The sequence below is a fragment of the Wolffia australiana genome, chromosome 15 (assembly GCF_029677425.1).
Source record: "Wolffia australiana isolate 7733 chromosome 15, ASM2967742v1".
Classification (NCBI taxonomy): Eukaryota; Viridiplantae; Streptophyta; class Magnoliopsida; order Alismatales; family Araceae; genus Wolffia; species Wolffia australiana.
Window position 1 is genome coordinate 12,579,187 of NC_135849.1, and position 22,820 is coordinate 12,602,006.

The following is a 22,820-nucleotide window of genomic DNA, read 5'->3' on the forward strand; positions in this document are numbered from 1 at the left end:
AAATAATTTTTTTGTATTTTTTAGGAGTATTTGAAAGCTAAAACAAAATAGGAAATGAAACAGTTTGGCGCTCTGGACTTAGTCAAAATTTGGCTAAGTTCGGATGCCAAATGGGGAAGGTGCCTTGGTGGAGGAGAGAGAAAAAAATGGACTGTACTAAAATCACTCTAGAATGAGTTCTAGAACGAATTTTAGAGCGTGGTTGGATGCACTGGAACCGTCTAGATATTGACTAGCTGATCCAAGACTACAAAAGACAAAAGACGAACAGAAAAGAATGAAAAAGGAGAAATAAGAAGGTAACCTCTTTGTCACACCCGCTAAGGTCCAAGGGACTTCTTCTTCTCCTTTCCACCAGCTTCTTCAGCCCTAGATGCTTCTTGCTCAGCCTGGCACTCACTGAGGTGAATGGATCTATGACTCAATTGCACTTAGGCCACCAAACATTACTTTGGATTGAATCACAAGATGAATTTTACAATAGGGTGAAGTGGTTTATATAGGGAGAGAGAGCAAAGGAGAGCCATTGGATTTTTAATACAATGGATGGCCAGAGCTTCGGTTCAGGGTCATGATCCACGTCCATTATGGTCCTCCAATCAGCATTGAGACCTTTGAAATACCCCCTGGACGTTCAAGGCTTCTTTCCTTAATTAGCATTAAAGGTGCTATCTTTAAGTCTCCACCCTTGGATGTTTTGTGGATTGAATGGCTGGATCTTCTTCTCTGGCTTGGATCCACGTCCAAGGTTGTCCTCCAATCATCATTTAAGCCCCTGAAATATTCATAAATAATCATGACTGGACCTTCCCCTTGCCCTCCTTTCTTTGGCCCAACATGCCTCTCATAGTGGGCTTAGTGGAGCTTCCTTAGTGGGCCTTTAGACTAGAGCCAACTGTCTTGCTTTGGGCCTTCTTTCTTGGCCCAGGGTTGTGGCTGAGCCTGCTCCTCAGGTCCAAATAGCTTCCTCTTCATTTAATTATCTCCTTTATTCATGAAAGTTTCACCTAATTCCTGCATCTTCCACATAAACTAAGAAGAGAGTGAGATTCATTCCACTTAACTCATTGAGTTAAGTGGGGTTAGTCCCACAAATGATAATAATTAAGTCCAAATCAGAAAAAGGTGATTTTGTTTCATGATGTTTCACAACTTAACATAAATGTTGATAATATATCCAGATAAAGATAAAGAAGTAGATAAATTAGCTGAAATTGCACATATATATTACTATCATTTTGGATTTATTAGCTCTTAGAGCGGAAATGTCAAGGATGAAATGTGTTTCCCAAAATTTACTTTCAATGGTTTGTTTTAAAGATAGATTGTGAATCAATCAACACAGTTCCGCGTCCATGGAACGTGTTTTCCATGGCAGAACCAAGGCACCGAACCCAACAGGTGTCTGATATCGGATATTGAATATCGGACGATATCCGTCGATTAGGTGAAGACGGATATCGGAGACGGATATCAGAGACAGATATCTACTAGGCAGTGTCGAGATGGATATCAGATACCAAATATTGGATTTGGATATCCGGATATTGGAATCCGTATCCAGATATCGATATCCCATATCCACAGCAAAATCGATATTTATCATCATCTTAGATACTCAATGATAATAACGCCATTTGTTTTTAACATATCTTCTACCTCGTTTATTATATAGAGCTTAAACTTTTGATTTTTTTCCATATGGGATAACAGGATTCGAAGTTTAACATTAACTCCAAATTCTATTGTCCCACATGGAAGAAAATAAAAATTCCGAGCACTATATTTTAAAAGAGGTAGGAAATCAATTAAATGTGATAGTAATATTTTAATAAATAACTACTACATTATTAGTCCATACATGTGTAAGATATTTTATTAATTACCTATATTTAACTTATAGTTTAGTCGTTCAATAAATAGAGTTTAACATTTCTAATTTGTTCCATAAGGGACAGAAGAATTCGGAGTTTAATGTTAAATCCCAAATCTTGTGATCCCATATTGAAGAAAAAGAAGTATGGACTTTATATATTAAACGAGCTATATAATTTATTAGAAAGTTCTCTTCTTACCCGCTGGCTCGCGTAAACCTTCTCCAAATGTCGTACTATGATTAATTATATTTTTATTAAATATTCAAAGTTGGATATTGAAATCCAATATCGAACTCTGATACTTGATATCGTCATTCTCCCCCTGAGACAGTGGCGGATGACAACATCGAGACGGATATCGATATCGGATATCGTAACTGTAGCAACTGATATCCGATATCCGGATATCAGAAAAGACGGATACCAGAAATTCCGGTATCTGATACAGCGTCCGTCCCAATACCGTAATCTGATACCAGTATCAGGATGGGTGAACACTAGATGATGCGTTTGGAAAAAAAGAAAAAGATGTAAATAATGATAAAAGACAAAGATTACACTAACCTTATGTTCATGTGGTGCTTTCTATTTATGAGTCTTGATCAGAACATCACTTCAATCATTCATTCTTAAGACTAATGAAAGACCCCAACGAGATTTGTGATGAGAAAATCACTAAGCTAATCATAATTGAGAAAAAAAGAGAAGGATGCCTTTTTTATAGAATGGGGAGGTCTATATAACCGAGACATGGATAGATAGATGATATAATATGGAACTGCATTTAACATTTCAGCCCAAAGATTCTTATGGATTATTAGATATCATTTTTAAAGTTGTAGCAATTTTGGTTGTTGTCACTATGTCACATAATGCTTTGATGTGCCCAATATGTTGTGTTATAACACAGTAGAAGGGATACTTTTGTAATGCGCTGACACATGCATTTTTTTTTTGAAAATTGACCAATGATTACATAATTTTACACACTTTAAATCTGTCGTGGACACATGTCGCTAAAAATGACAAGATGGTGCCACTCATTTCTTGGAAATCAATGTTTAATATGATACCCACAATTTTGCTTTAAATCCTGCTCTTGTTAAAGGGGAAAAAATCAGGCTTAATTAGTTCCCTGCTTTTATTAAATAAAATTATGTCATGTCTACATACACCTGAAAGATGGGTTTTCAGATTTATGGCAAAAAATCCTCCTTTGTAGATTTGTTGCATTCTACATTAGGTTAAAAGAAAAAAATAATAAATATATTAAAGAATAGGCTATCAAGAACATTGCCAATTGGTAATCCTTTGTCGTTGCCAATGATTGGCTTAGGCTAATCATTTTGAGAACTCATAGAGAACAGGTTTTATCACCTACCAGAGAAGACTAATTCAAATAATAAACCATTTTTAAACCATAGATATTTTTAAATAATTCAGGAAATATATCTTTTCAGTCATAGAATATGAGAAAATATGGAAAAATCATAATATCATTCTAAAAATATAATAAAAAACTAAAAATATTTAAATAGATTCTAAAATATTCCAGCTTATGATTATTTTTTTAATGGGACAAAAAAGGGAAATTAGAATATCATTCAAAAAATGGGACAAAAAATGGGACTAAAAAGGGAAATTAGAATATCATTCAAAAAATATAATAAACGATCTTAAGCTCAAATAACAGCTATATAAATGGGACAAAAAAGGGAAATTAGAATATCATTCAAAAAATATAATAAACGATCTTAAGCTCAAATAACATCTATTTATGATAATTTAAATGAACACACATTTTATGCTCAATCCAACTCAATGTGCAAGTTGCTACACGTTAAAGACAATCAGAATATGTAATACACATGCGAGGGAAGTAAAAACACACATAAGTTACCTAAAATATAATAAATTATGAAATAGATAGGAAGCCCACACCAAAACCACGCTGGACTATGTCATGGTATCAACCTGGCACCACCCTAACTATGACGGCCCTCACAACATGTCTTACCCTTCTCACCTTATTTCTGACACCCCTCACTTGTCTCAACCCCCTCACTGTCTTCTCGGGGACCGGAACACCGACCCCATCACATTATTACCAGTCCCCCTCATCACTAATACACCAACACTCCAACCCTGTCATGGCGTGACCATATTCCCTAAGTAGCTGACAATGACACACCAACCTTTTCCACTACCCTCGTCACCCACATGATCACACCGCACAACCAAAATGCCCACAATAAACACTGAAACCTAGTCACCTCAACCGTACTACAACATGACCAGTCCTCCCATCCCATTTTTGACCCCTCCATTTTCTGGATACCCTCACCTTTTTTGAAGACCCCAACCCTTATCACTAACACCTGAGCCTCTCACATCAGGATTGCTCCTCCCCGTGTCAATGACACCCTGACGCTACCCTGTCACAACATGATCAGCTTCCTCCCCATCACTGACCCCAAGAAGCACCAATGCGAACACTATGATGGCATAGCCAGTCCCCTGATAACATGGATCTTGTATATTGACATCATTCACAGATTTGACAACCAAATTTTCATGATTATAGTGCATGTAGTCATTATTTTATGATATTTCCACCATTACCATCCCTTCCATTAAAACTTAATTATTGCATTATAAATTTAGATTACATCCTAAATTCATGTTTGCCTCTTCTAAAGGTCACAAGATTTCAAATAAACTAGATTTATCAAGTTTAGTTCTTTTTGTGATTTAAGTGAATGAACAATGAAGAAAAAAAAGAATAAAAATATAAGAATCAATCAAATTTCAAAGTTTTCCTAATTTGAATTTTCAATTTAAACTAGTAATCTTGAAAGATAAACCTTTTTCTGTCTAACTATTTAATTAAGTTGGAATGACTTTAATTATCTAATTATTTATTTCTGTGTAACTTTGAAAGTTGTCCTAGTTTGATCAAATTTAGAAACTAACGGATAATTTTTTGTTATGAATAGTGCTTATAAATTAAATTAAATTGTTTCAAATTGTATTATTTTTATATTTTTTACTATATTTAGGGCCTAAAAAGTAAAAAATACATACGTGGGTCCGCAGCGACAGCTAACGTGGGTGTACCTATTTTGTAGTCTCCAACAAGCCAACATAGCAACACGAGCCCATTGCGGCATCTATGTAGCACAAGGGTCGCCCATAGGTGTTCCACATTGCTCAAGAGGATCTAACATATGGGATAAGACATTGAAGTTCTACGTACGTGCACATGGAATAACATGAGTCATCAGATGAAGATCTAATACTTGATGCTTGTTCAATGAGACAATTGATTTAGGCCCTCGAACTAAAATAAAATTACATGTGTACTGTGAGATTGAGCTGTGAGTGGAAAATCCAAAAATTCATAAATAAATTCAAAAACATAGAGACTGAATGGGAAATTAATTCATGCCCCGTCTTAGTTACATCAACCCAACTTGGGACTATCACAGCGAAACATTTGAAATTATTTCTCAGACATACGTTTCTGCTCCTGACACAGCTGTCGACAGCAATGATTCTTGCACTCAGTTAAAAACTCCTGATCCACAAATTTTGATTCGTCTGAAGTGTCAGAATCTCCAAAACCTAAGAGATGACCTTTATCAGATGTATATTCTGACCTTAGCTTTGACCTCTATGCTCTACAACAATCTCAAACCCGACGACATGAAAGTAATAAAAGTAAGCCAATTTCATTTCTTGACATCATCTATGTTTAAGTGTTACATGATCATCAGATTCAGATTGCACTAGTTAAGTGTTACACGACCATACTCCTCAAGATTGGCAGCATGACTAGTGTCTTCTTTCTTATCTCAAAGGGAGTATCTCACTTGTCTCATATTTTAAAAAATCTGATATATTCCTCAATTCTTATAGTGATGCGGATTTGGGCTCAATCCGCAGCTGGTAGATTGGTCACCTGGGAGCTGTCTCATTTATCAAGGTCAAAATATCGTTTCTTGGAGCTCAAAACCAACTTATAGCTGCCACTTCCAGCACAGAACCTGAGTAGAAATCTCTCGAGAATGCCACAACTGAAATCCTTTTGCTCAATCCACTCGTCTGAGAGCTGAGAATACAGGAAAATCCAATCCCAACTCTCTGAAGAGGAGTCAGCAACTCATCAAGAGACAACAAGGAGCTGACGTGGACCAATAGGAACGTTAATAAAGAGTAGCTAGTAAAATACAAACACACCCCTTATACTCGTTATGAGAATAATTGTTAGGATTAAATATAGGATCAAACATAGTTATATCATTAAGCATAGTTAGGATAAACTATATCTAGGAATACACGTAGATAGGATCCAACGGTTACAATTTGTTTTATTGAAGCTGTTATAATTTGTTATGACGGCTACGATCATAACAGATTATCTTTATATTTTAGAGCTATAAATTTTTGCTGTAAATACCAACCAATTTAATTTAGCAAAGTCTATGGATAAACAACGATCTTGATCATGCATATTTCTCTTCTCTCTCTTGTTCCTTTTCCCCTCATCTCTTCTTGTTCTTGAGCGGGAACGGAACTGTTTCACCCTTCACTGTGACAATCTGGGAGTGACAGATCTTGCAGCCAATCCAGTTTTCTATGCTTGCACAAATCATGTGAAAATTGACTCTTCACTTGTTAGGGAGAAACTAGCGGCCAAACACCTGCAAATCCAATTTATCATCACAGGAGTCCAAGTTGCTGACCCACTGACTAAGCCTCTTCCTTGGAATCGGTCGGAATTCTTTGAGAAATCATATCAGACGCAGTTCCAATTACAGGACCAATGACGTACATGTTAGGGAAGTACTATGTTTTTGCAAAATATCCCATCCCGCACTTTTTGGAAAACAGCCATAACTCATGAGTTTATGAAAGAATATCAGAGGCAACTCATCTTGCACGTTGAAAGTAGAAAGCTTAAATATTTTAAAAGAGGACGCCTAACTAAACAGGCCCTCTCGTACGCAACGAAGTGTTCCACTTGATTTCATGAGAATGAGAGAGCTGAAAAAAAGGAAGGATTTTATTTTATTTTCTTCATCAGACGTATGAACCCCGTTGATGTGAGTTTATCCAGTCTTGATCGACTGAGTGGGCTAGACGATTGGAGTGATATCCAAGTACTTTTTATCACTAATTATTATCCTCCCCACACTATTTTGGAAGCACAAGAAAATGGTAAACACTAAGATAGAGGTCACATATTATCCGGGCTTTCTGATGATTTTACGATAGAGGCTACATACTAAGAAACACATGGAAACGATTAACATTCTACGATAGAGGCTACATACTAGGAAAAACATGGAAATGGTGAACATTTTACGATAGCGGCTACATACTAGGAAACACATGGAAACGATTAACATCCTATGATAGACGCTACATACTAGTAAAAACATGATCATTCTACGATAGAGGCTACATAATAGGAAACATATGGAAACGTTTAACATTCTACGATAGAGGCTACATACTAGGAAACGCATGGAAACGATTAACATTCTACGATATAGGCTACATACTATCCGGGCTTTCTAATGCTTTGTTTTTAAGAAGTGCGGTTCTCATAAAGCTCCAAAGAATAGTTTCCTGGAGTTTTTAGCTCCTAAGTACTATATTTAGAGGAGAAACAGGCTCCATTGAGAAATACTTCAAACGTTTATCATTTTTTGACCTCGTCAACTCCGGCATGTCTATTCCAAGCGTAGCTGGTTCGGTTTCAACGCTTCTCCTCTCCTCCATGTTCATCCACTCCTTCTTCCCTTCCCTTCTCTCTCTCTCTTTCTTCTCTCCTCTCTGTAGGTTTCTATGGCGACGACGAGAAAGGACGGAGCTTTGACGAAGGAGAAGGTGAACAAGTCGCCGGCGAGCCAATCACAGGACCTCCGAGAGCGGCGAACAAAGTCTCCGGCGAGCTCGTCGGAGAAGAACGCCACCGCCGTTACTTCACCAAAGAAGACGACAGTACCAAACTATCTGAAACCCACCTTCAGCTCTTGCCCCACGGCCAAACCCCAAAAGAGAGCCCTGAAGAAATCCAACTCCTTCACCCGCTCCCAGCCCAAAACTCTCCTCCCTTCCAAACCAAAGCCCAAGGACAAAAACAAGGTAAAAAAAGACAAGGACAAGGACAAGGAACAGGACATGCCACCGCACTCGCCAAACCCACAAGAGGAAATTAAGGAGGAAGTCAAAGTATCCCCAGAGGAGCCCATTCCGAGTATTATCCCCGTTGAAAGTGAGGAATTCTCAATCGTAAGTCCCACCCAGATTGAAGAGAAACCGGCTCAGGAGGAAGAAGTTGCAGTGGTCGGGCAAGGAGAAGAAGAAGAGGAAGAAGAGAAGGAGGAAGAGGGAGAAGAAGAGGTTGGCTTTGCAGAGGAAGAGGAGAGAAGAGAAAGAGAAGATGTAGTTGAGAATTTGAAGGGTTTTGAAGACGGAGGAGAGAGTAAGGAAAGTAGGAAAGAGGCGGTGGCGGTGGCAGCGCCGTCTCAACAAGGGAAGAAGGAGGCCGCGCCGGTGTACAACGATGTCATTGAAGAGACGGCGAGTAAGTTGGCGGAGAAGAAGAAGAGCAAAGTTCTGGCCTTGGTCGGTGCCTTCGAAACCGTTATCTCGTTGGACTCTGGCAGCCCAGGCCAGTGACTGACTCTTCAAGGCAAGGATCTTTGTGAGCTTTTGTCCTGTCCTTTTGCCATTATTTATAATTATACTTGTCCCTTTCTAATTACTTGGGGAGAGGCCGTCTGTGAACCATGTTAATTTCTTGAATAAAACCGTAATTTAGTGGTGAAAATGGTGTTGATTCAGGATACAATTCCTCAAATATAACCCATGTTTTTTCATCTCTTGGGGGGAAGGGCAGTGTGCCATCAAACTTTGGATCTTGGACCTCTGTTGATTTTATAATTATTCTTGTCGCTTTCTAAGTCTTGGGAAGAGGCCGCCTGTGAACCATATTAATTCCTTCAATAAAACCGTAATTGAGTGGTGAAATCGTTTTGGTTAAGGATACAATTCCTACAATAAAACCCATTTTTTTCATGTATTGTTTAGGAATCTCTTGTGAGAAGGGGGCAGTGTGTCATCAAACTTTTGATCTTGGACCTTGGTTGATTATATAATTATACTTGTCCCTTTCTACTACTTGGGGAGAGTCTTTCTGTGAACCATGTTAATTTCTTCCATAAAACCGTAATTTAGCGGTGGAATCGTGTTGGTTAAGGATACAATTCCTTAAATAAAACCCATTTTTCTTCATGTATTGTTTGATGGAATCTCTTGGGGGAGAGGGCAGTGTGTCATCAAACTTTGGATCTTGGACCTTGGTTGATTATATAATTATATTTGTCCCTTTCTAATTCTTGGAGAGAGGTCGTCTGTGAACCATGGTAATTTCTTCAATAAAACCATCATTTAGTGGTGGAATCATGTTGGTTAAGGATACAATTCCTCAAATAGAACCCAAGTTTTTTCATCTCTTGTTCGGAATGGGGCAGTGTGTCATCAAACTTTGGATCTTGGTTGATTATATTTTTTTTGCAGGTATTGTCATAAAATTTTCGACTTGATTAGCACATTAAAAAAATATTGGTTTTGATTTTAAATATTTTTCCATTTCATGAAAGTAATTATTTAAAAGTCCATATTTTTTTAATAAGTTGTTTGTTGAAATCCTTCCCAGTCCTTGGGTAATTGGCTTACTGTCATTGTGAGCACTTTTGATCAGGGTTTAGTTTTTATCGTTTATAACTTATATCTATCACTATTGATGCAAGTCAACGATCAAACATCATAATTCCTCAGGAAAACATGGACATTCATTTTACAAATTATTATCCTAACAGGGCCCTAGCTCTGCAAACAAGATTCAAATTTCATTTCACAACTTTTCTAAACAAGGATAAAAACCTTAATACAAAGAATTTTGTGCATAAAATAAATTTCATTTCTCCAGACGTCCTACTTCTCATCATTATATTAGTCCCAATAGATATAATTAGTAACATTCAACAGAATAAAGAGGAGAGAAATTATGATTCTGGGCTGAAAAAGGAAAACAAGAATCTGCTGGAAGAATTAAATATATATATTTTCAGTTGGTCCCGGTCCAGCGCGTCAAAAGTCGGTTAAATAAAACCTGCACATTTTTTTATTCATGGCGCAGAGTCAAAGCTCTTCAATTTAATAATGAAATTAAATGCCCACTGGACAGTACCCGTGCGCACTTAAATACACATAAAAAAACCTTTTAAAAGGTTTTAAAAAAAGAAAAAGAGTACAAATAATTCACGAGAAGAGAAGAGCCACCGACGAGCGTAATTAGTGGCCCACCGCGGCCCATTGGAAATATCGGATTCTGGTACCGGGTCTAAGAGGACCCGATGGGAGGGTATTTAAACGGGGCCGCCGCTTGGCGCGAGCGAAGAGAAACGTGTAGAGATTTCAAGCGGGTTGTTGCAGCGGCGAATTTCCTTTAATCCGCCGTCGGCGATCTCTCCCTCGCATTGCCGCGGAAGAAGGATTGAAGATCGTCGAGATCATGGATTGGTGGAGGAAGATGATCTTTCCTGTGAGAAGAGCGTGGCTGATCGTCTCCGCTCGCGCCAAGGTCGGGGCGAAGGCCGGTAATTCCTCGATCAAATCCCGAATTTCCGAAGATTTCCCCGAATTAGGTCCTCTTCTTCGAGATTTGGTTTGAATTTTCGAGGTTTCGCGGAATTAGTTCTTCTTCTTCGAGATTTGATTTGAATTTTCGAGGTTTCGCGGAATTAGCTCTTCTTCTTCGAGATTTGATTTGAATTTTCGAGGTTTCGCAGAATTAGCTCTTCTTCTTCGAGATTTGATTTGGATTTACGAGGTTTCGCGGAAATAGGTCGTCTTCTCTGAGAGTTGGTTTGAATTTTCGAGGTTTCGCGGAATTAGGTCGTCTTCTTTGAGAGTTGGTTTGAATTTTTCGAGGTTTCGCGGGGCAGGGCCGGGGATTTTGAAGCTCAGCGACGACGTCCGGAGCTGTGGCTACGAGGACGTGCGAGTGATGTGGGAGATTTTGAGAACTGAGCTCGAGATCTCCTCCGCCGCTCCGCCCAAGCGAACCTTCTGGAACGTCTTCCTCTGGCCCCATTCTTCCTCCCGCAACCCCGAGCTTCATCCTCAGTGACCAAATCATAGATCAAAGAGGAAAATGAAGATGATCATGATGATAATCAGGTGGGAGTGGATCCGAATAAACAAACCTAGGAGAGAGATCCTAATCTTGGAATATTCCCTTGGTATATACATCTGTATATTGATAATACCCACGAAGCTCTTTCCTTTTCTCTCCAAATCTCTTCTTCCCCGAGAGTTCGGGGGACGAATAATCCCAGAAAACGACGCCCAAAATTTCCTTTTACGCCGTCACCATCTGACGGAATAAAATTCAGAAAAAGGGTGTTATATTAGAAGGTTTCTGACGGGATTCTGAGAATTTTCTTAAAATTTGGGGTTTTCAGAGCTGGCGTTCATCTTATCCGGATTTGCTGCCATTGGCAGGGCCTGGAAATGGCAGAATTCCTGTTTTGTTATTACTAATTTCGTTCGGTCAGTTGACGTGGGCGTGAAGCTTTTTCGTTGTTCATGGCTTTTTTTTTTTTTTCTGGGTTTGGAGAGCGACGTGCTACCTTCCGTGGAGACGAGGACAGTCCCCTACCCTCTGACAAGTCGTGTCTAGTCGGGCTTTCCACAAGACGGGACGGGACGTATTTCCCTAAAAATCTAGTTTATGGATGACGGATGACGGATGACGGATAAGTGATACATATGCATTTCCTCAACCTAGAAATCAGTGACATGCGAGGCTGGATCTCAGTAGGTCCTGGCTGCCACAACTAGGAAGCGGATCATGACTGGTGACAGATGGGAGTGTGACGAGAAGTTAACCAAATGGGTTGCTCTGATTTATCCGATATGTCGGTAATATCAGATGATGTAATATCTGTCCGATATCCAATATGAATTGCTCTGATTTATCAGGTTTACAGAAATTTTCTTTAGGTCTGGGGTTGTGAGAATCTTGTCTATTGACGGGACGGGATGACAGTTACAGACAGTCCGGACAGAGTGAATGGCCGTCTGTTCAGTCATTCTCTCTCTCTCTCTCTCTCTCTCTCTCTCTCTCTGTGATGCAGGACGGATCGCAGACGTGGCCTGGAGAGAGAGAGAGAGAGGTTTAAAGAGGAGAGAAAGAGAGGGAGAGTCAGAGGATGAGTAGTGCTACTTTGAGAAGAAGAAAGAAGGCGCTAATGAGAGGGGGGGGGAACAACGGAAAGAGAGAGAGGTCTGGTTATAACGAGCGTGGATGTGGGAGACAACGGGAGAAAATAGAGAAGATAGAGTGAGAGAAAATAGGGGAGATAGAATGAGAGAGAATAGAAAAGGAGAGCGTGAATGATAGGCGTGTGGTCGAGAGAAGAAGTAGGCGACAGGAGGAGAGGGAGCAGGTGGAGAGAGAGAGAGAGAAAGGGCGCGCGATAGAGAGATAACACTAGAGAGGATGCTCGCCAGAGAGAGAGAGACAGATCTAAAGAGAACTAGAAAGAGAGATGATTGAGAGAAATAACTGGAGAGAGAGGGACAAATAAGAGAGGGGGTCCAATAGAAATAAAGAGTGATGGAGGGAGAGAAAGAGTCAGCCAATAGATAAAGAAGAGAGACGGCGATTAAGAGAAAGCCCGATAGAGATAGAGAAATAAAGAAGAGAGAAAGCGAAAGAGAGAGTATCGTAGGGAAGAAGAGAGATAACGGTAAAAAAAGAGAGAGAGCGCGATCCAAGAAGGGAACATACGGGAGAAGCGGCAGGAGATAGAGAGAGAGGGAGAACGCCAAACAGAATGTGATTGAGAGAGGGGAAGCACGAGAGAGAGAGAGAAAGACGAGTTAACGAGAGAGAGAATGCACGAGAGAAATAACAATAGAAAAAGAGGGGATTTAGAACGGGACGCGATTGAGAGAGAGAAGGGGAAGAGAGAGAGAGAGCAATGGGAGAGAGAACGGGAAAAGAGAGAGAGCGATGAGAGAGAGAACAGGAAAAGAGAGAGAGCGATGAGAAAGAGTGGGACCAAGAAGGGAAGAACGCGGCTAGTAGAGAGAGACAGAGCGTTCCCAATAGCAAGAGACTTAGAACTCGAGAGAGAACAGAGAGGGAGAACGTGATAGGAAAAATGCGAACAATAAAGGGAGAAGATTGAGAGAGGGAATGGCGCGGGAAGAGAAAGAGAAAGGGAAAAAAGAGAATGATGTACGATCCATGGCTGGTGACTGAAGGGAGACGGTAGCAGGAGGGTGTCCCCTCAGCGGCAGCAGTGGCGGTACTTTCGGCAGCGACAGCGGCAGTGGCTGAGGAGAAACAAATGGGCGAAATTTCTCGAAGGAAACTTTTCTTCAAATCAAATTTGCCGTTGAAAACAATGAAGTGGAAGAAGAAAGTGGGAAACGTGGGAAAGAGGGTGACGGCAGTTGCTACTCCAACGGCCACAAACGTGGGTTCGCCTGTTGTGCGATCTCCACCACTCTCACTCTCACTCTCTCTCTCTCTCTCTCTCTCTCTCTCTCGCTCAGCTTCCCAAATCTAACTCTCACCCTCACCTCAAATCCATGTTATAAGGGCTGCATCTCAGTTGGAGAGCATGGCAGCAAGGCTACTCTGCCACTTACTTTGCCCCATCACATACTTAAGTCGTCAACAAAGGATTCAACCTGCTACCCCACCAGACATAACATTGCGGGGTAGCCAGAAGGGTTGAATTATCATTCCAGGTCTTCATTTCTAGGCTTTGACATTTTGGATCGGGGACCGGTTGAACCAGGATCGGCGGTCCGACATTTCATGGGGGACTGGCCAGTCCGTGCGGATCCAGTCTGCAGGTCCAATCGGACTGGTACTGGGTCGCCACCCTCCACCCTTCTCCCCCCGCTGCCCACCCACCCTCTTCTCTGCCCCCATATGCAGTATGATGATCGTCGGGATTGATCGTCTTGTATTACAACACAGCTAAAACCGAAGTGACCTAAATGATATGAAATTATGAAATGCTAGTGTGAAAAAATCAATGAATAATAATTCGGCATAGCTGATGAGTCTGAAGATCAATTAAAGTCCCGGAGTTTGACTAGTCAAAGTCAGACTCCCAACGTCCCAATTAGATCAGCTAGACGACTAGATAGTGGGGGGTACCGAGTACTCTAGGACGTCCACGTCCTCTACTGTTAAGACTAGTCGTATCACAAGAAAATCTTATCTCTCGACGATAGGTGGCTATTCCTATTGCAATAACTCGTTCCTAGGCAGCGGAACACATACGACGACAGCATTGAAAGAAATAATTTGACTTCGAATAAGGGAAGATGATGGAACCTGGATGGACCGTAGTCCATGGCAATTTTGTCCTCGGCATGTGTAAATCGGGGTTGCATGAAGACGAATGTGCACAGGAGGGGGGGGGGCTGGGGCTGGCGGGCTCAGACGAGTACGTGGTATGCGGGGATGCTCAAGGAGATCCAGACGCAGATGACATGTGGGCACGTACAGAGGCGCGGTGCGCGCTGGACGCGCGGGCACACGCGGAGGCACCGGCTGCAAGTACACCGCGCAGTGAATGCGGGCGAATGGCGGGCAAGGCACGCTCGGGGGGGGGGGGGCTTTGGTGTAGTCAAGCGCGAGCGTGTGCGCAGGCATGCTGGTGAGTGTGGGTGCACGCGGGTGCGTCGGAGAGCCAGAGGCACCAACAGCGAGAGCGATCCAAGAAATGACTTCATGGAAGTGACTTTTCAAGAATCGTCTTCTTGAGAAGGTGGACGATCAGATCCACGGATGCCGGGGGTACAGGAGCACGGGTGTGCAGGAGATGCTCCGGAGAGGAGTTTTTGCAGGCTGACAATGAAAAGCGCGAGCGTTCTTGAAAATGGGATCAAGAAAGGGCTTGGCGCAATGAAGAACCAAAACGTGGAAGAAGGCAGCGACGACGCTTGGCCTCCATGGAATGATAGCGTCATTTCGGTGTGCCTCTTCCCACGATCTAGGCTAGAAAACGATAAAAGATAACTCCCCAAATGGAGGTGCTGGGAGCTGATTGAGGAAAATCCTTTCAACTTCAATAAACTCCAAGGCTTTCCTTGGGCATGCCGTCCCCTTATATAGGATAGGGAGGATGCCCAAATGGGCCAAAACAAGTGGAAAACAGTCGCGTGACGAGAATTCTCCCTAAATTACATTATGAACATAACAGAAATAACACGGATGAGGCCCGACATAATGGCCCAATCCGAAATATTTCAGAAAAATAAGTCAAACATACGAAAATAACACTGAAACTGTTGACCATTGCTAGGCTGAGTACTTGAAGTCGTAGTTGCGGACATCGGCTTGGGCTGGTCGGTGTGGTTCTTGACGTCCCTTGCTTCTGGTGGCGAGATCATCTCCCATCATCTCTCCTCCTCCCCCCTCTTGCCGCTGCCCATTCCCCCACCCTCTCCCGCACTTTTGCGACTAGCCAAACCACCCCTCCTGCCCCCCTGCACACTCGCTGCCCCCCCTCCCCCCGCACTCGCCGAGCTCCCCCCCCCCTTCCCCCCCTCATTGCGGCCCAAACCCTAGCCCTCGTGATCACCACCGTCCCCCCCTCCCGCCCCTCGCGCTCGCCGTGCAGCCCGCCCCCCTTCCCCCCTCTCGCGCTGCCCAAACCACCACCCCGTCCCCCCGCACTCGCTGCTACCCACACCCCCCTCCTCTCCCCCCTCCATCTCGCGGCTGCCCAAACACCCCCAACCGTCCCCATGCACTTGGGATCCTTTTTTTCTCATATCTCTTATTTTATATTCTTCTTCTTTTATTCTTCTTTTCCTCTTTTTTTCTTCTTTGTTTTTTTCATCTTGTTATCTTCTTATTTTTTTCTCTTCTCCTTCTTTTATTCTTCTTATTTTCATCTTTCTTTTTTTCTTCGTGTTCTCTTCTTCTTTTATTCATCTTATTTTCATCTTCCTTCCTTTTTGTTGTTCTCTTCTTCTTTTATTCATCTTATTTTCATTTTCCTTTACTTGTATTCTTCTTATTTTCATCTTCCCTTTTCCTGTTATTTCTTTTTTTCTTCTTCTTTTATACTAGAAGAACCTTTTTTTCATGTTCTAGTTGGTTTTGTTTTGGTAGTCTTATTTCTTATTATAATGGTTAATAGTCTTGCACTATCTGGCTTGATTAGTTTTTTACTTTCCAAGATGGATATTCTAAATTACCTTGTAATGCCATTTTCTTATAGAAAAAGTTATTGTCAATTTTTCATCTTGACTTTGATTTTGACTTTGACAAGTCAACAAAACTGGACCTGGACTGAACAAGACCGGACTGAAACTGGGCCGAACTTCAGGTAAGCTTTAGGTCCATGCCGAAAAACCGAACAGGACCGGGACCATCAAAACCTAGTCATTTCCATCATTCTCCGATGTTTGATGACAGAAATGACTTCGTCCAGTGATCAATCCTCCAATCCTACCATCCAGGTCCCTGGAATTGGATGGAATGGACAGAGGGACGGTTGCAAAAAAAATCAAGTAGACAGGGATTGATGACGGAACGGAACGAGAGCCAGCAAGTAAAAACCGGTTCGTCCTGTTCACCAGGAAAAAGAGATTTATTCAAGGGGGAAAATGAAATGACCTTTGTTTGCCCCAAAGTGACGGCGAGGGGCGTGCCTACACAAGAGAAAGAAGAGGTTGAATAATAATAATAACAATAAGAAGAAGAAGAACAATAAGAAGAAGAAGAAGAAGAAGAAGAGGGAGAGAAGGACTGACCGAGGAGCGTGGGAATTCAAGTTCCGTAGTGCTGGCGGCCGCTGCAGTAGCTGGAGGGGACGATGGAGATGTCCTGGCGGCCAGTCCACTCCTCGCCGGGCTTGAGCGTGATGGGCTTCTCGATGCAGGCCGCCTCCACGCACACCATGTGCTTGAAGTCATCGTCTCCCAGGTCCACTATCCCCTTAGCCTTCTTCTCCCAGGGGTTCCACACCACTGCTCCCCCCCAGGTTCACAGACCAAGCCGATGAGAGAGAGAGAGAGAAATTAAGAAAGGGAGAGAGATAAACTGAAAGAGAGATAGATTGAGAGAGAGAGAGATAAATTGAGAGAGAGAGAGAGAATTTGAGAGATAGTGAGAGAGGGAGAAAGAAAATGTGTGTGAGAGAGATTGAGTAGGGAGAGAGAAACAGGCAGAGGGGCAGAGAGTGATACTGAGACCGAGAGAACGAAACTGAGAGCGGTAAAAAGTGATGCAGAGATCGAGAGAGAGAAAGATTAATAGTAGAGATAGATAGAGAGAGAGAGTAAGAGTACGGTAGAGATAGAGATAGAGAGAGATTGAGTATGGTAGAGATAAGAGAGAGATTAAGAGTATGGTAGAGATAGAGATAGAGAGAGATTGAGTATGGTAGAGATAAGAGAGAGAGATTAAGAGTATGGTAGAGATAGAGAGAGATTAAGAGAACGGTAGAGATAGAGAGAGATTAAGAGAACGGTAGAGATAGAGAGAGAGAGAGAGATTAAGAGTATGGTAGAGCCAGAGAGAAAGAGATTAAGAGTATGGTAGAGATAGAGAGAGATTAGGAGTATGCTAGAGATAGAGAGAAAGAGATTAAGAGCATGGTAGAGACAGAGAGAAAGAGATTAAGAGTATGGTAGAGATAGAGAGAGAGATTATGGTAGAGATAGAGAGAGATTAAGAGTATCGTAGAGATACAGAGAGAGATTAAGAGTATGGTACAAATAGAGAGAGAGAGAATTTGTTTGTGTAGAGATTGATAAATAGAGTAGAGAGAGAGACTGCAAGGGAGAGAGAGAGAGTATAGAATGGAGAAAGAGAGATCGAGAGAGATAGTGTGTGGTAGAGATTGTTAGTTGGAGAGAGAGAGACTGGCAGGGAGAGACAGATGCAGACAGCGAGAGATTTTGATTGTGGTTGGGATTGGTAGTTCGAGAGAGAGATTGGTAGGAAGAGTGAGATGGAGAGATATTGAGTGTGGTAGAGGTTGATAGATAGCGAGAGAGGGACATTGGCAGGGATATATTGAGTTTTGAGTTGGTAGAGATTGGTTGATAGAGAGAGATATTTAATATGCTAGAGATTGGTTGATGGAGAGATAGATAGACTGGCAGGGAGAGAGTCTGGCAGAGATTGATAGAGAGAGATGGAGAGAGATATTGAGTGCGGTAGAGATTGATAGATAGACAGAGACAAACAGAGAAAGGCAGGGAGATAGACAGAGATACTAAGTGTGGTTGACATTGATCGATAGAGAGAGAGTGAGACTGGTAGGGAGAGAGAGAGAGAGCACTAGAGAGAGAGAGCATGAGAGAGAGAGAGCACTAGAGAGAGAGCACTAGAGAGAGAGAGAGCGAGAGAGAGACACTGACAAAGAGAGAGAGGAAGAGAGAGAGAGACACAGAGAGAGAGAGAGAGAAAGAGAGAGAGAAACAGAGAGAGAGAGAGAGACAGAGAGAGAGAGAGAGACAGAGAGAGAGAGAGAAAGAGAGACACAGAGAGAGACAGAGAGAGAGAGAGAAAGAGAGACACACAGAGAGAGAGAAAGAGAGAGAAACAGAGAGAGAGAGAGAGAGAGAGAGAGAGACTCAGAGAGAGAGACACAGAGAGAGAGAGAGAAAGAGAGAGAGAAACAGAGAGAGAGAGAGAGAAAGAGAGAAAGCAACAGAGAGAGAAAGACAGAGAGAGAGAGAAACAGAGAGAGAGAGAAAGAGAGAGAGACAGAGAGAGAGAGAAACAGAGAGAGAGAGAAACAGAGAGAGAGAGAAAGAGAGAGAGACAGAGAGAGAGAGAAACAGAGAGAGAGAGACAGAGAGAGAGAGAAACAGAGAGAGAGAGACAGAGAGAGAGAGAAAGAGAGAGACACAGAGAGAGAGAAAGAGAGACACAGAGAGAGAGAGAGACAGAGAGAGAGAGAAACAGAGAGACAGAGAGAGAGAGAGAGAAAGAGAGACACAGAGAGAGAAAGAGACAGAGAGAGAGAGAGAGAGCACGATAGAGCACGAGAGAGAGAGCACGAACCGGCGTCGGGAAGGCCGTCCTTCCTGATGACAAAAGTCCTCTTCTTCTCATGGTCAAGGACAGCGATCTTGGTGGGCGTGGAGAGGTAGACCTTGTCGACCTCCGACTCGAACGTGATCGAGTCGCCCTGCTCCGTGAAGCGCTCCCTCTCCAACAGGTTGTCCAGATAGTCCAACGTCTCCAGCCCTTCCACCCGCACCTCGCTGCCCATCGTTTCATTTCACAAGATATTAAATGGGTTTTCATCGTTTCATTTCACAAGATATTCAATGGGCTTTCATTGTTTCATTTCACAAGATATTCAATGGGCTTTCATCGTTTCATTTCACAAGATATTCAATGGGTTTTCATCGTTTCATTTCAGAAGATATTTAATGGGTTTTCATCGTTTCATTACACAAGATATTCAATCGGTTTTCATCGCTTCATTTCACAAGATATTAAATGGGTTTTCATCGTTTCATTTCACAAGATATTAAATGGGTTTTCATCGTTTCATTTAAAATGGATATTAAATGGCCCACCTGATGTCCGACACTGATAAGTAGGTGTGGTAAGCAAACGTGAAGGAGAAGGGCTTCCCGTCCGTGCCTGTATTTCTGATGCGTGATGTCAGCATGAGATCTCCTGCCGGCCCCAGGCTGACCCTCAACCGGAATTCGAAGCTGGAAATTGGTCAAACGCTCGTGAAAAACAAAATATTGGGGAAATTAAAATATAATAATTGATGGGGTTTTTTTTTACTAGTGCGGCCAGATCTTGTAATCTTCATCGGATGGCTTCAGGATCAGGTCAACGAAGGCTCTGTTAGCGCTGATTGTTGGGAGTGGTGGGGGATTCGATTCCACTGCCCAAACCCTGTTTCTCGCAAACCCATGTTTCTCTAGGGCTCCATGGCCGCCAAACTATTGAACTCAATTTAAGAAATATTAATCAGAAAAAAACCTCGATAGAGATTTAAAATTTCAAGTCTGATTTCCAGATTCTCACTTGGGGAAAGCAAATTGGGATTCCTCCGCGAATGGCATTTGGTGGCTTAAAAATAGCCTGCCAGAGAAATTCATAGTGAATGTTCAACCATGTTTGGATTCCAAAAATAAAAGATTGCCCGCAAGTTATTCTGCAGAACCTTGCTGCTCATGAAGAGTAGTTCATCGCCACGGTCATTTTTCCATGATGTTACGTGTGCCCCGTAGAGGTAGACCTTTTATCAGAAATTAAGAAAAGAAATTGCACAGAGTTGATAAGATGTTTAAATTGGAAGTTGTGAATTCGAAGAGGAACATATCATGAAAGAAGAACAAGACCGAAAATAATAACTGAAACTGGACTTCACGTTCATACAACACATTATTTATTTATTTTTTCACAGAAGAAGCTTTAATACGCAGAAATTAGTGATATAAACCACTTTCTGACTATACCCAAAGAGAGACGTCAGGGGCAGATGAAACTCTTTCCAAGATGGTGCCATTACTATACATAACAAAGTATTTCCATTGAGAGATCAGTTGCTGTATTGGGGAAGTGGGCTAGACAAGAAGTGTAGATGTTCATTAAGAGAGGAGAGGGGACTTAGACATTAAGAGAGGAGCCTGTTGACTCTAGCTTCATTCTTCTTGGCTAGCCTTAAATCTAAACGTTCTCAAAAAAATGTGTGATGTAATAATGCTATTGCAATCAATTCTAATTGACTTCTGAGATGAGAATGACTTTGCCTTCTTTATTTTAGTCCTGAAATAATTGGATACAATTTCTTGCACCATATCACCGGACAAATCGCTATTACGGGTATTGAGGGAGGATATCCATTTTCAACGGAAAGACATAAGGAACAAATGACCAAAATGCCACTACAAAACTAACCCATGATATGATTGTATCAAAGGAACCGTCCCTTTATAATAATGGCAACAAAGAATGCATTAAAACCGGCCTCTGATTATAACATGATTGAGAAGTAAAAATCATGTTCACTAAACAGCAATATAAATTAGCAGCGAGGAGAATCAAATCCAGGAAAATGAACCACGAAAGACAACAGTAACGAACCGAATGGAACATCCGACTGATGATTGATGAATATTTTTTTCCTCTGTTTATGTCAATCAATATCAATTCATTGTTCTGGCGTACCGATAAACGATCAAGTCGGAGTTCCACTGCACGGTCATCGTCTGAAACCTTATAATTCCTTCATTATCGCCGCAGAGTTTCGATAACCAGTCCAACGAATTGACATCGATTATCACAAAACCGAAGAAAAAGTTCGCCAACTTATTAAAAAACAGTCCGGTGCTCGAATGGATCACGACGCTCAAGTGTTCAGACAAATTCAGAGACAAATTTAAGCAGAGAACAAACCTCAGCCGAGCTGCCGCGGATCTCCCGAAGGACGATCTTGTCGAGGCCATTGATTCCCTTGCAGAGCTCCACACACTTGAAATTGCTCGACAGCTCCGCCATCTCTCAATCAAGAGATCGATCTTTTCCAAACCGAGAGCTTCGGATCAAACGGAACAAGAATCTGGAAGAGAAATTTGTACCTGTTCTCGCAGTCGGAGCCTCCCGCTAGTTTAAACAGTGATGAAAAAAGGGGGCTAAAATCAAAACGGATTTTGGGGGTACCGACACCGCCCTAACCGCGAGGCAGTTGTCAAGAAACAGGTAACAGCACCTAAAACGTGGACGGTAACTACACCGCTGCTCCAACCGGTGACCACACCGCTGAAGGCGGCTAACTATTTTGTCCCTGGTCAACAACATTTTGTTGGACCTTTGCCCTGGTAAAAAATGTGACCTTGTATGAATGTATGGACAGTAGTGTAATTTTAGGTGAAAATTTGAAGATTACCTTGCCAATCCGTGACGGGACGAATGCTGAGCCTGATATCGAAAGGGGGATGTCCAATTATAGTTCAGGCACGCGGACGAAAAAAATAATCCCGTCCAAGGATATGGACGGAATTATGGACGAAATTTCATCCCGCCGACCACTATATGGGATGGTTTTCATCCCGTGGGACAAAAAAACCGTCCGTCCGGAGGTCTCAGATGATGGATGGATGAATCTGGACGAATAACCGCTGGATTCACATCCGACGATTGAGATGTAGCCACGTGGCCTCGCTATGACAATTCACATTCTCTCTCCTCCTTATTTCCTTAAAAACTTAGAAAAATATATATTAATATATTAAAATTAAAGCCGGCTGGCCTTCTTCTTCCATCCAGCGGCAGCGCTCTGCCGTGATGGCCTACGTTCTCCGACGAAGGCTGCGCTACAGGCTGTCCCCCGAACTCTACCTTCTCGACGCGGCCCTCCGCGCCACTGTGCCGACCAGCTTCTCCTCCGCGGCGGGCAGCAGCTCCTCGCCCTCGCCTTCAAATCTCGCTTCGCCGCCTGCGCCTTCGTCGTCGTCGGCCTCGTCGATTCCTTCTCCAAGTGCGGCCTCCCCACCGTAGCCTTGGGCCTCTTCCACTCCCTCTCTCCTCCTCAGCGCACCTCCAACTCCGTCCTCTGGAATTTAATGGCGGCCGGCTCGCCCGCAACGGCGACCCCGCTGCCGCCCTCCACCTCTTCCTTGACATGCGCTCCGCCGGCGTTCTTCCCAACCGCTTATCCTTTCCCACTGCGCTCGCCTCCGCTGCCGCCTCCTCCCCCGCCATTGTTCTTCAGCTCCACGCCTCCCTCCTTCGCTCCGGCCATGACGGCAGCCTCTTCGCCCGAAGCTCCCTCGTCGACGCCTACGCCAAGTGCAGAGTTCTCCCCTCTGCTAAGCTCGCCCCGCGCGAGGGCGGCAGCCCCG

General features: G+C 42.6%; 3 protein-coding genes across 3 annotated transcripts; 2 read left to right on the forward strand and 1 right to left on the reverse strand.

The window, feature by feature from the left end:
- Positions 1-7,466: 7,466 nt before the first annotated feature.
- On the forward strand, positions 7,467-8,649 carry LOC144712670 (uncharacterized). The gene has a single exon (XM_078586935.1). The coding sequence runs from the start codon at positions 7,731-7,733 to the stop codon at positions 8,565-8,567; it is 837 nt and encodes a 278-aa protein (XP_078443061.1). The 5' UTR covers positions 7,467-7,730; the 3' UTR covers positions 8,568-8,649.
- A 1,685-nt stretch (positions 8,650-10,334) lies between these two features.
- Positions 10,335-11,242, forward strand: LOC144713287 (uncharacterized). The gene is made up of 2 exons (XM_078587851.1): positions 10,335-10,549; positions 10,898-11,242. The coding sequence occupies exons 1-2, from the start codon at positions 10,465-10,467 to the stop codon at positions 11,080-11,082; spliced, it is 270 nt and encodes an 89-aa protein (XP_078443977.1). The 5' UTR covers positions 10,335-10,464; the 3' UTR covers positions 11,083-11,242.
- A 5,274-nt stretch (positions 11,243-16,516) lies between these two features.
- On the reverse strand, positions 16,517-21,607 carry LOC144713009 (Galactose mutarotase-like superfamily protein). The gene is made up of 8 exons (XM_078587462.1): positions 21,376-21,607; positions 20,141-20,215; positions 20,002-20,058; positions 19,756-19,916; positions 19,536-19,676; positions 19,012-19,214; positions 16,749-16,964; positions 16,517-16,646 (listed from the first exon to the last, which is right to left on the reverse strand). Exons 1-7 carry the CDS (start codon positions 21,475-21,477, stop codon positions 16,765-16,767), a joined length of 939 nt encoding a protein of 312 aa, XP_078443588.1. The 5' UTR covers positions 21,478-21,607; the 3' UTR covers positions 16,517-16,646; positions 16,749-16,764.
- Positions 21,608-22,820: the final 1,213 nt, after the last annotated feature.

Excerpts from the sequence above, each read along its gene's own strand:
- LOC144712670 (XM_078586935.1), top strand. The coding sequence starts at position 7,731 with ATGGCGACGACGAGAAAGGACGGAGCTTTGACGAAGGAGAAGGTGAAC.
- LOC144713287 (XM_078587851.1), top strand. The coding sequence starts at position 10,465 with ATGGATTGGTGGAGGAAGATGATCTTTCCTGTGAGAAGAGCGTGGCTG. Across the intron at positions 10,550-10,897 it reads CAAGGTCGGGGCGAAGGCCG|GGCCGGGGATTTTGAAGCTC; the intron begins GTAATTCCTCGA and ends TTCGCGGGGCAG.
- LOC144713009 (XM_078587462.1), bottom strand. The coding sequence starts at position 21,477 with ATGGCGGAGCTGTCGAGCAATTTCAAGTGTGTGGAGCTCTGCAAGGGA. Across the intron at positions 19,917-20,001 it reads TCCCAATTTGCTTTCCCCAA|TTTGGCGGCCATGGAGCCCT; the intron begins GTGAGAATCTGG and ends TGAGTTCAATAG. Across the intron at positions 19,215-19,535 it reads TTATCAGTGTCGGACATCAG|CGAGGTGCGGGTGGAAGGGC; the intron begins GTGGGCCATTTA and ends AACGATGGGCAG.